This window comes from Sesamum indicum, linkage group LG8 (assembly GCF_000512975.1).
Source record: "Sesamum indicum cultivar Zhongzhi No. 13 linkage group LG8, S_indicum_v1.0, whole genome shotgun sequence".
Taxonomy (NCBI): Eukaryota; Viridiplantae; Streptophyta; class Magnoliopsida; order Lamiales; family Pedaliaceae; genus Sesamum; species Sesamum indicum.
This window is the reverse complement of record NC_026152.1, coordinates 8,172,749-8,185,557: the sequence shown is the minus strand read 5'-3', so window position 1 is coordinate 8,185,557 and position 12,809 is coordinate 8,172,749. Positions and strand designations below refer to the sequence as shown.

The window sequence follows — 12,809 nt, the reverse complement described above, 5'->3', positions numbered from 1 at the left end:
AAAGCACATCCCCAAAGTACATGGGAGAAAGCATGGTCAAGATTTTCCATTAATTCTCTCAACTAACCTTTCGAGATTTTTACTTAGTCAAATCAATGATATTATTAATATTATTTTACTTATATGTGATTTATTTTTTTTAATATATAATAATGATGACAAATATAATGTACGTATTTTATAATTAGTTCAAATTTTGATCAATAGAATCGGAAAAATTATAATCTGAATGAACTTAAATTTGAATCTATTAATAGCAAATGATACTATACATATTATGTAATTAGCGTATAATAACCTAGTTCAGTCAAATTTGATATGAGTATAAAATTTTGAATAGGATAGGAGTTGAAAAGGCGTGTTTGGAGGATCAAACACTACTCCTCGCATTCAAACCCTTGTTCATCTCTAGAAAATTTTCAAGAGTCCAACGTTCTGATTGGTAAACCCTAGAAATTCTAATTCCCATTCAAAATCAGACCCCAAAATCCCTCTCAACTCTGAATTTTTTTCTTCACTTTTACCCTATAAATACATACCCCATACCTTGCCCTATTCAACCTCAAAAACATCCAAAATAATAAATAAAAAAACATAAATACTCATACTACACAAAAAAAAAAAAACAAAGGAAAAACAAAGTAACAGCTGTCTGTTTTTGGGCCATGCAACGTCGACCATCCGCCGCAGCCGCGAGGATCAACAGCATTTCCCGCCAGATCATAGGTACCAGCGGCGGACGGCCGGGACCCCAAGCGCCTCCGTGCGACGTGTTCATCAACCACCGCGGGATCGACACGAAGAGGAACGTGTCGGGGCTGCTGTACCACCACCTCCGCGGGCTCCGCCTCCGCCCTTTCTTGGACAGCAAGAGTATGAAACCGGGGGATAGGCTGTTCGACAGGATTGAGGTGGCGATTCGGGAATGTAAGGTGGGAGTCGCCGTCTTCTCTCCCATGTACTGCGATTCCTACTTCTGTTTGCACGAGCTGAGGCTCTTGATGGAGACCAGCAAGAAGATCGTCCCCATCTTTTGCGACGTTAAACCGTCGGAGCTTCGAGTCAAGGACGACGGGTCTCGCCCGGCTACGGACCTCGAAAAGTTCCGGTGGGCCCTGGAAGAGGCAAAGTATACGGTTGGAATAACGTTTGACACCTTAAGAGGGTACGTCGTCGTACATGAAACGATAAAAAGATCTCAAATTTATTTAATTTCTTTCCTTATTACTTTACAAAAAATATAATATACAGTGTTCGAAAATAGAAAATTTTAATCCAAAACAAGTTTGGTCGACCAAAATTAATTATATGACAAATATAGTATATTAATCGCATGATTCTTAATAAACGGAAAATCTACTTTAACATCGTCCGTTCTGCACTCATTCCAAAGTATATGTTTGAACAGAACCACACAAGAGTAGATTAAAAACCTCTAGTAAAACGCCCGTCCCTTCACCCAACGGATAAAGTACATTACATAGTCTAAGGATTGGCAAATGGCAACTTACCCATTCAATAACTTTGGCACTGGACATCGAGGGGGTCAATTCCATAATAGACGTAGGTTGGCATTCCTCCCCCTTCTTCGGGGCCTATTTGAAAGAGAATTCAATACTTCTTAGTCGATGTACAGTTTAATGAAAATAACCAATCATATTATTTGTTTAATTCAGTTAAATTTGATTTGATAAGAATTCTTTATTGAAAAGTACTATCTAATTTAAATTAATGGAAATTAATTCAGGGATTGGCCGGAATTTCTTGAAAGCGCGACGGATGCAGTGATCAAGAACTTGATTGAAGTGGAAGAGGAAGGACTAAGGAGGAAGCAAAAATTGGCGCATGCATCCTTGTCGTCCTGAGATTCTTTCTTCAAATTCTTTCATTCTTTTTTTTTTTCTTAATTTTCTTTCAAAATTAGATTAATATTCCTCCGTTTTTATTGAAGTAATTTACATTAGCCAACACATTCATTATTCTTTCTTAGCAATTTCAAGAATATGTAATTGTTCTTGGAGGGGAAAAAAATAAGCTTGTAAAGTTGTAATCAATGGATCTAACCATTGTACTTCAAGTGGATATATGCATGAGTTTGTTGTAGTAATTCCTCTATTTTCGTGGATATAATGTAGTCGAAGACAATGCATTTTCATGTATTCTAACTATTCAAAATTTAAAGGTATAAGCACTAAACTACATTTTCATGTTTTCTAACTAATTTAAACATAAATATATCACACACACTGTTTAGGGATAATTACACTTTCCATACAAATTTTTTTAGGTTCGAAAAATTACGTACATCTAATACTTCTGAAGTTTGCTTTTACCCAACAAACATGTCACTCCGTTAGTCAAAATTTACTGAAATTGATGATATTACCAAAAAAAAAAATGAATAGAGATTAATATTTATCCTCGATTGACTTATTACTGATTTATTATGGGTCAAATATTCTTTTCGGACTACACTACCCTTATTATGGTAAAAATATATATCCTCGCATGCATTAGCGTCTAATAATATATAAAAATAATTTGTCCATAGAGAGATTTATTTAACTTGTAATAAATAAATAATAAGTCATTCGATAAATATAGATAGTTATTGATTCTTTTGTTAATATTAGTAAATTAGATTAATTTTAACTAACCAAAAAACTTATTCGTCAGGAGAAAACAAACGTCAGGAGTAGATGTAATTTTTTAAATCACATAAATTCTACATATAATTATACTAAATCTCAAGAAAAGAAAGTGTAAGTATCCTACTATTCATGTTGTCTTCACGTCAAACAAAATTTATTGACCAAAGGGGTCAAATTGTTGAAGTGAAAATTTTAGAATAGTTATAGCATCTCCACAATTTGGTATTGTGAGCTCATTCTTATTTTTCTCACATCCATTCATACATAGAGACAACAAAACAAATTAAGGGATGGGTCCATCATTAAAGTTGTACATATACAAATCCACCAAAATTGTTTCACGATTCATCTATGATCTAATCAGTATCAAAATTTTCTAATATAAACAAGTTTTCAAGGTATTCATCTTTCATTTTATTTCTAAATCTATTTTTCACAAATTTCATCCTCACAAATCTCAAGTCTCCAATTCTCCATTCAAGACTTTAACTCTTAAACTTCCCACCGAATTGTGTCTTCTCATATATATACGAAAAAAATTAAAATTATATATAATTATAAAAAAAATTGGAAAGGTGGGCATTGTCCAAAATATGATGAAAACAGGAGGAAGGGACATTTACAATGGAAGACAAGAATTTCTAGCAATCCCTCAAGATTCCTATATCTGCTGTACGACCGACCTCTTTTAACTGCTGCTATACATGGTGTAAGAAAGAAAATCATGTCCAAGAACCGGTCCTGGGAATCTTTGCTGGGGAAAATCTTTGAGAACAATCAATGAGGAGTATAACTGTATATCATGCTATGTGCTAAAGCTTGTCAGTTTCTGATATCCAAAAGTATCTGCTCTGGTGTTCCATGCAAAAATATGGATGAAGCTGTTAGGCAATAAAGAATATGGAAAGAATCAGACAACCGAATACTTGGGAAGGTCCTAATCAACCCTGAAAAGATATTTCAAATCTTCCACTGTAAGCCGCGTCTGTCGGCTACCTGTCTCGTCCTCCCCAAAGGCAGATGAAACCATCTTTCTCTTTCGTTGCTGGATAAAGGCAAAAATATTTGTATCAGCCATCTAAGAAAATGAAACTGAAGGCAATGTAAAATGCATTTTCTCCATACACATCTTTTTTGGTAGGAGTGAACAAAATGAGGGAAACATGCAATTCAGACAATTTTTTTAGGTACCTGCAGGAGCAAAATGCGATCTTCCACTGTATCCTTCACAGTCAGTCGGAAAACGGAAACAGGGCGTTTCTGCCCTATGCGATGTGCTCTATCAATAGCTTGATCTTCAGTAGTAGGGTTCCACCATAGGTCCAAGAGGATGACATTACAAGCGGCCACCATGTTCAGTCCGAGACTTGCAGCTTTCAGAGACATAATCATAACAGAAACCTGGCATGAAGCTTCAGAATTAATACTTTGAAGATTCAAATAGAGAACGATTACAGAAAAAACCAGTAGTCTGTCAAACCTGAGGAAGAGAATTAAAATCTTTGACAGCTCTGTCTCTGGCAGCAACAGGCATTGTACCATCAAGTCTACGATACTGAATAGAAGACTTTTTTAAACAAGCCTCAAGCAAATCTAACATCCCAGTCCACTGGGAGAACACAATTGCTTTCTCTCCCATGACCTTAACCAAATTGTTTGAATCTCTAATCCTGTCCAAAGTTCTGCTATCTTCCGCAGAATCACAAATGCACAACTTCTCAGAACAACCTCCATGAATGAGCTCTGAGCCATTTTTTCTCGGGGCAAAATCCTGTGGTTTGGACAGAGACAACAAGAGATCCAAAGCAGCCTTAATTTTGGAAGAATCTTCAGGACATCTTAACGAACCAGGCTCAGAAACTTCAGCGACTTCAGAATTTGCGGCATTTGCCACATTCAGCTTATCAGAAAGAGCAATACGTAGTGTAGATGTAGAAAATACAGATGATATCGTAAGACTGGTTTTGCATTTCTTCGTGGGACATTGGGTGTCATCACCTATTATATGCTCACATATGCACTGATTGCAAAAGACATGTCCACAGACAGTTACAACAGCATCTTCAGGTGGATCCTGTGAAGTATGAGCATCTTAAGTATTTAAGTTGAAAATCCAAGCATGAACAAATCAAAAGATTAATAACTAGTGGAGATTATCTTAGAAAATTTTATAAAGTTGTTAAAGTTCATAAACATATTCAAACTAGAAGTTAATCTACGAACCAGGAATCTGAAATTCACGAGGAGTTGTTCCCCCGACACTAATTAGAGACATGAAAATATTGGATATTTAAAAACAAAAAATAAAGAGAAAAAGAAGACAGGAAGTGCTGCAAAGAAAAACCACCCTCACAACTAGGATTTTCTGTGCAAAAGAAATTTTATTCCTTTCTAGTTTCTTTGCTTGAACAGCGTAAAGAGTAAAGCCTAAAGCATAAGCCAGTGCACTGGTTGAACCACAGAATTTTAAATGGAAGAATAAGATCTAGTATTGGACAACAATAATACTTAATACATGCTCTAAGTTGCTACTCCTGCAAATTTCAATTTTATGCTTTAGTACTCCCATTCCTCCACCTGCATCCACTTTATGTGGCGTGTGTACTCATTTGGTAAGATTTCTATATTTTTGAAGTGAGATTTACCAAATGAAAACATACACTGGGGAAGCCCACCACCACCTCCACAAAGGAAACCCAGAAAGATATAAGAGAGAAACCATTCACTGGGGAAGCAGATGTGATTCATGGAGAGTAATAGTTAAATAAAAATTGACATATATTAATGATGGCAACAGCAGCAGTAACAAAGAGAAGCCCACAGATAACTGCTTACACTGCAAATCCCACAAATTGCCAAAGAGGCTTCCAAACAATTCAGAAGGGAAATTTGTTTCTCCCGAGAAAGTTTCTTTGCCATCTCAATGGAGGAAGTCATTTTTGAGTTAGAACTGAACCCCTTTACAAGAAGAGGGTGATCACAAGCTTGTCGAAGCCGCAGAAGCATTAGTAATATGTTAACATAATTCTGTTTGACAGTTCCAGCTGCAGCATATTCCTGTCAAATCGCAGCGCAAGAGGTTAACTCCACATAAGCCAGTCGCTACACAAGATACTTGCAAACAGCAGGGGATTTAACAATATTGTAAACATACTGCAAACTGAGCGCGTGATTCAGCCTCAAGTCTGCAGTAGAAATCACGCTCCTCCTTGGAAAAATCAACTTTTTTCAATTCTATAGTTTTGGGTGGGAGATTGATAATTGGCTCTCCATCAATAAGAGTACCTAAAACATCAAAATATCATTAAGCTCCTGGAGGATGCTCCTTCAATTTGAGATACTGTGTAAACATTGTGGAAGCAAATAGAAATTCAAATTGGAGCACCATCTTTCGTTAAGAATAACCAAGCCAAGCCAATATATTTCCCAATATGAAACCCCAAATAAATAAATTCAATCATGATAAAGCGTTTAAGCATCCTAGTTGTAGGCATGTCAATGGGTGGGCAATACCCAAATCCAGACCCATTATGATAGCTATTACACATACCCAATATTTTTGCATTACACAGGCCTGAACCCATTGAGATAAGTATTTTGGATACGGGAAGAGCAAAGAGCCTAAAGTACCTGTAGGTATGGTATCAGAATGGGTAAAACTTATGCCGAAGTTAAAATATATTTTTCATGCTTAAGTTAATTTTTTCGTACTGGTTCTTAATTTTTCATTTCTATCTCAAATATATTCTGTCTACTTAATTGATTAATAATGGTCTATGATTTGAACAAAATCTGAATAATTATTTAGATTTCAACAATGGTCAATTTGAACCCACTGAAAATTCGAGCAAATTTATTTTATCAATCCAGCTCATGAAATATTTTTAATAAATTAATTTAGTAGCATGTTCTCATGATATCATTACTGAAAAATACATAGCATTGCTTTATTCTTTTTAACAAATTTTAATTATTTATTTTGATGTAAAAATTTGAAATTTTATTTTTCCCAAACTTATTATGAAAAAACTAACACTAGTGTGTGTTCAAAAACAGAAAGACAAATGGTATTCAAGAAGTCAATGAAGTTTTTCATACTGCAGAAAATTGAAAATTGATAATGTAAACCAATGCATGAGAAAATGATGATTTTTTTTACCTTTAGTTCGACGGAGCATAATAGTCTTCAGCACTGCTTGTAACTTTTTGTAGCCATTCTTTGGACTCCTATGAATTGGCACCTTTAGTTGCTCACAGAATGTCCTAAAGACAGCATATGGTTCATGTCTGAGAAATCTGAAGTAGCTATAAAGATCATCAATTGCATTCTGGATAGGGGTCCCTGATAAGCACCATCTGCGTTTAGCACGAAGACCCCAGCAAGCCCTAGCTACTTGAGTCCTGTGGTTCTTAATACTCTGAGCCTCATCCAATACAACTCTAAACCATCCAACTTTGGCGAGAGGACCAGACATATTTTCAAGTAATTCATTGTTGATTCCCTTCCTAGTCTTCTTACTCTCAGAGGATTTTTTATCAGACATAGTCTCAAGTAGCTTCCTTTTCCTACAAGATGAAAATTCTTTCAGTGGAGACCCTATCTGATCATCATTTTCATCAACAACAGGCTGTTTGGGCACCTCCATGCTCACAATTGCATATGTTGTAACCACCACATCATATTTAGCCAGCTCAAGCGGATCCTTGGTACGGTTGCTTCCATAATATACTAGAACAGAAAGATCAGCTTCGCTTGTCACTTTATTGTGCAACTCCTCAGACCACTGCCGCAGGACACTTGTTGGACATACAATAAGGGTACCACCAGAAGGTCTGCCCTTAGCTTGCAGAGATGCCTTGCCACCATTAGTAGGGCTTCCATTAACTTGACAAGGTTCAGCTCCTTCGTGGTAAGTCTCTAATGCTCCGTCATCATCTTCATCCAAATTTAATGTCTCTGTTTCACTTTGTTTTTCATTGGTTTTAGGTGTTTTAGACGGTGGAGACCTTTCCTTTAGTATAAGTGCAATTGTCGATATTGTCTTCCCAAGTCCCTGCCAAAAGTGAAACTTGATGTGAGTTTCATGGCAATTATCAATAAGTAGACCATTGAAAGGAAAAGCAAATCCCCAAGGCAACCTGATCATCTGCAAGAATCCCACCAGAACAGCATGCACTTCTGGTCTCCTTGTTAACCATCCAGGATAAAGCTATTCGCTGTCGAGAAACTTAACTAGAGTCAGAAAAGGGCACCAAACCCAACCCCCTTCTTTGGGCACACGAGATAGTGATACTGATCAGAGATTGAAATGATATGAACAGAAGAAAAAGTGTACAGGCACCCTAATATTATACAGTACCATAAAAGCACATTAACTGGGCCATGTATTATGGACCATAACCAACTGTAAGCAGGAGAGTTCTGAAAATATGGATATAAGTGTACAAGTTGAATCAACGTAATCTACAGTCCATCCAGAAGTTCTCTGCCAATTCCCTTAAGATACCAAAATGCTCCTTTTGTTCTATGTATGTCACACAAGTAAATTAATCAAGTTCTGTAATAAGTTGAATCTAACAGAATTTTAAATACACCCAATTCCTAATAGGACATCTTGTTCAATCAAAACCTACTCTTGTGAAAAAATTAAAGACTGAACACAAGTAAATCTTTTTTTTTTAATTCAAGATACTTCTGCATATCTTTATTTACATATCTTGCAATGTAAATGTTTTAGATGGTTCCATGACGGTGCAATGAATTGTGAGCCACAATCCAAGAGAAGTTCAACAAGACTATATGTGCTTCAGGGTTACAATCAAAACAAATATAGTATTACGACATTGATAAAAAAAATGGGCACCCAAACAGCTTTCCAATCATTGTTCATATAGTGTTAAAGCAAAATTTTATCACTTTTTAGCTTCAGAAGAAAATTGAGTAGCATACTTGAACAAGAAAGAATTAAGACATACTCACTAATATAGAATGAAAAACAAAGATATTAACAGCAATAACATTGATACAATATTATTTATAATTCTATGAGGACAAAAGTAGATAAAACAGTGAACAGAAGTGAAATGGATTTTCTAAAGCTTTGAGAATCTCAGACAACGTAATTTCTTGCGTACATCAATGCTTCTGTTCTTATACCAAGTCACAATTATGTACCTGGTGTTTCAGCAGAGGCACAGACAAAACACCATCTGGTGGAGTAGCTTCTGATTTAGGCTGTGAAAGATCCTGGAACAAATGCAACTTTTCTGTAAAGCTAATTCTCAAATTAATGAACAAGATTACAAGAATACTTAACAGTCTCTAATAAATGAAGCATGTGCTAATATCTCACTGCAGAAATACACCACCTCACCTCATCACATAGAAGGTAATCAAAATCCAATAAAATCCTCATATGAATTGGTCATGACAAAGTTCTGAAGGCCTAAAATGGGTAAAGTAATATAATTACACCAGTGATGATCCCATTTGAGACTCTTCCTAAATGTTAAATAAAATGGCATTATTCAATGGAGCATAGTACATAAAGAGACCATCTGGAGACCCATGTCTGCTTTTCTCTTGTTCATATCTCTGAATAACACTGATCCCAAAAGGAAACTAAACCAGACAATCCAAGAGAAGACAAAAATGAGGGGAATTATAGAGGATGAGACATGGAGATCAATGAATTATAACTCTCGATGCTTTACTCAAAAGCAACTCAAAAGTAAACAGCAAAAGCTCTTTGATTAGAAAATTCACCTGTAGAGCAACTCGAAAGATGACCCGTTCATCATTTGATTTATGTCTTGAATGCGCTGCTACCATCTGGTTACCTGTGTCTCTAGATGTAAAAAATTGTGAAGCAACAATCGACTTTGCATTCATTGCAGTACGACTCGGACATGCTGGAGCACTCATATCCTCAAGAATACACACATCAGAATCACAGTCAACATTACTTTGCCTAGTCATGTTATTCTGAACCCCTTGGTAAGTGATTTTCGAAGGGTAAGAATTTTTCTCTGGAACCTCATTTTCCATCTTCAACTTCAGGGAATCATTTTCCGCCTTAACAGGAGGGAGTGGCAATTTCGCAGGTTGTCCTGGGAACTGTAGAACAGGGTCCAATTCATGAGCAACAACAGTAGAATTTTGCACAGGTGTTTCACCAGCCATACTAACAGAATGGAAAGTTCTCCTTGATTCAAAAACTGTCTCTTCTTTTTCATCCTTCGCACAGGGCCCATTGTTCTTACAAGGAATCAAAGACAGTGAGCTGGATGAAGGCCACCTTATACCTTCAGTAGCAGACAGCTCACAGGGAGCATCATAATATTTCCTACCAGTTACACCATTGACTACTTCAGAAGCCCTAGAAATTATGTCATTAGATGTAATTGATGGAATATTCTTCTTGCCCGGGATGCGACCTTGTATTTTACTGTAATCATTGGGCAAAGTAGTAGGAGAAGGCTCTTTGAACTCGTTTCCCACAGCGGGCATGCAACTGTATTTGGTAGTTCCAACGCCACTTTCTATAGGACTAGCGCCAGAAATTTCACATGTGGGTTTGCTCTGCCCAGCTTTATTTCTGAACAAGTCTTCAAAGGGTGTTGTAGGATTTTTTTCTTCACCCATAATGCCATCATCATAACCAAATGACTTAACGGCAGAACTATGAGGAAAATATATTCCATCATCTGATCTAAAAAGGTATGGATCGATATATTCACGGGAAAGATCTGGCATATTAAACCCAGTAAATTCACAACAACTGGGGCCAGAAATTTCACATTTTGGTTTGCTCTGTCCGGCTTTATTTCTGACCAAATCTTCAAAGGCTGTTGTAGGATTTTTTTCTTCACCCATAATGCCGTCATTGTAACCAAATGACGTAACAGGAGAACTATCAGGAAAATATAGTTCGTCATCTGACCTAAAAAGGTATGGATTGATATATTCATGGGAAAGATCTGACATCTGAAACCCAGTAAATTCGCGACAACTAGACTCAGCATGGGATGCATCCCCAAAAGTCCTGTCTCCCTGTATGGTCGATGAATCTTCAATTCGTACAACAGAAGTCTCGAGATTAGTCTCTTCCAATATTTCATGGGGTTATAAAAAGGCAAACAATGTCAATGCAAAATGCTAGATACTAAATTCAGAAAGTCGCATAGGCAAACACCCAAAAGGACAGAACAACAACCCAAATCGAAAAAAAGAGCACAAAAGAAAAAATGCTTACCGACCTTTTAGGCCATTTGTATCTTCCACCCTACTGCCCTGCAAATTGACAATGACTAAAGTCATGGAGAATCAACAAAGTCAAACCATGAACCCCCCAACGGCAGGAGGAAACTCAACTTTTAACCCAGTTATCTGAACAAGTCTGCACAAAATCACCCTAACACATGGCAGGCAGAGGCTAATATGGGGAAGGAGGAGGCAGGGTGCTAGAGGTAGCAATGATGGGAAATTATGAAGAGAAACCATTTCATAAGCCATTTACATGATAAATTGATCAGTTCTTGTTTTGCTTTTGTTTCCTGTTTATGAGACAACACAGTGCAACAGTATTGTGAGGTCCCGAATGATGCCACAACTCAAATAGTAAATCCATCTCGCTCCTACACAGACTCTTCCAAGGGAAATTCATCCATGGTCTGCAAATGGTTACACTCTCAGAGATTGGAATATCAAATCTTTCTTCTTACTAACTCTCATGGGGCAAACTCAAAAGCACAAAAGGAAAGTGACTGAAACAATGCCATAGTACATAAAGGCTTTCTATTTAAGAATTTTTAAATAGAAAAAAGTATCACACTACATCCACTCAAGCGACTAATCCTTGTTAAGTTCTCAGAGTTAAAATGATTCTCCAATCAGATCAATATCCACGCATAAAGCTGCACACCATCAGTGATCAATCCATGAAGTGATCCAAACACCACAAGCTAAAATGGGTCCGAAAAAATCAGAGCAACTTCAAGAAAACTGGTATACATAACAACAAATACTATACTGTCGATAGCCACACACCATGATTCAATCCAAGTGCACATGAAAATCCAATTTTCCAAGCAAAATTGCCAAGTATAGGCAAGAGGTCAGTTGAAATTCAGATCGGAAAACATGGCATAAACTTGCATAAAATCAAGTGACAGTAAATCATTCATCATCACCCTCAAAACCACCCCAGCCCCAGTTACCACAACAAAATATGAACAAAGTCTACCCAGTATATAACCAGTCATCACCAAGTAAAAATGGAAATACATCAATTAACATTCTCAAGTAGTATGCATAGAGTCCAAAAATTACCTCAGAACCGGGTGGCGGCCCAACGAATCTCCAAAAAGCTTCAACGTCGAGGAGAACATCTTCGTACTCCTCCTCCAAAGTGAATATCTGATCCATTATCACCGGCGATCCCTCGTCTGTCTCCACCATCAACATCTCAGTCCAATCGAACCTACAAATAAGAATACAAAAAACCCTAATATTCCCACACCCCAAAAGAAAAATTAAATCCCAACCCCTATTCTTCAGTGGACACACATAAATACAGGCATTGATACGGGAGTATAGATAAATAAAAAGGAAATATAACTATGGGGAGAAGAAATCGGGCAGAAGGTATCCACCAATTTCAGTGGGATTTCAACAAGTCAGAAAAGGAAGTTTCAAGAAGTGAAAACTGAAGAGGAAAGCGGGGGTGGGTCAATATACGCCGCGTTGGCCGGTTGTCATGCGGAGTATGAAAAGATTAGGAAAGTAACCACGTTAAGTCATGTGTGTAAAATAATTAACTGCCTTGTCAGAACACGACTCTCCCCTCTTTACACATTTCATATTATTCCCATCTCCCGCCACCCAACCACATCTAATTTCATTCCCCAAATACTCCTACCTCCGATTTAATTTTTCAACCAATTAACTATTCAGTCACATCTATTTAAAAAAGTACTGCATTCACATATTAAATTTACTCCATTTTGTTTAATTTTATTATTAGTTAAAATATAAATAACACATTAAAATACGTGTTGCGTATACGTACGATGATTGCCATTGACATAATATAATACTGTACAAAAGTTTAGGTAATAATTCATTATTTTTTTTATTATTGAAAAAATGATTATCTA

General features: G+C 36.7%; 2 protein-coding genes across 3 annotated transcripts; one reads left to right on the top strand and one right to left on the bottom strand.

Annotated features, from left to right (window-relative positions):
* LOC105167917 (disease resistance-like protein CSA1) lies at nt 364–2,117 on the top strand. The gene is made up of 2 exons (XM_011087794.2): nt 364–1,165; nt 1,748–2,117. Exons 1-2 carry the CDS (start codon nt 666–668, stop codon nt 1,863–1,865), a joined length of 618 nt encoding a protein of 205 aa, XP_011086096.1. The 5' UTR covers nt 364–665; the 3' UTR covers nt 1,866–2,117.
* Nucleotides 3,171–12,427, bottom strand: LOC105167916 (helicase-like transcription factor CHR28). Of its 2 annotated transcripts, none has more exons than XM_011087792.2 (11): nt 11,983–12,427; nt 10,911–10,944; nt 9,418–10,721; nt 8,827–8,898; nt 7,791–7,868; nt 6,811–7,705; nt 5,806–5,936; nt 5,487–5,708; nt 4,132–4,725; nt 3,843–4,052; nt 3,171–3,696 (listed from the first exon to the last, which is right to left on the bottom strand). In XM_011087792.2, exons 1-11 carry the CDS (start codon nt 12,115–12,117, stop codon nt 3,589–3,591), a joined length of 3,783 nt encoding a protein of 1,260 aa, XP_011086094.1. In that variant the 5' UTR covers nt 12,118–12,427; the 3' UTR covers nt 3,171–3,588. The 2 variants fall into 2 exon arrangements, with proteins under 2 accessions (XP_011086094.1, XP_011086095.1); XM_011087793.2 differs by having other exon boundaries at nt 10,907–10,944; nt 11,983–12,086.

Bases quoted from the DNA above. Each gene is read 5' to 3' on its own strand.
- LOC105167916 (XM_011087792.2), bottom strand. From the start codon at position 12,117: ATGTTGATGGTGGAGACAGACGAGGGATCGCCGGTGATAATGGATCAG. The intron at 7,869-8,826 runs GTACATAATTGT...GTTTCTCGACAG, and splicing joins TGCCTCTGCTGAAACACCAG to CGAATAGCTTTATCCTGGAT. The intron at 7,706-7,790 runs GTTGCCTTGGGG...CACTTTTGGCAG, and splicing joins GGATTCTTGCAGATGATCAG to GGACTTGGGAAGACAATATC.
- LOC105167917 (XM_011087794.2), top strand. From the start codon at position 666: ATGCAACGTCGACCATCCGCCGCAGCCGCGAGGATCAACAGCATTTCC. The intron at 1,166-1,747 runs GTACGTCGTCGT...AAATTAATTCAG, and splicing joins ACGTTTGACACCTTAAGAGG to GGATTGGCCGGAATTTCTTG.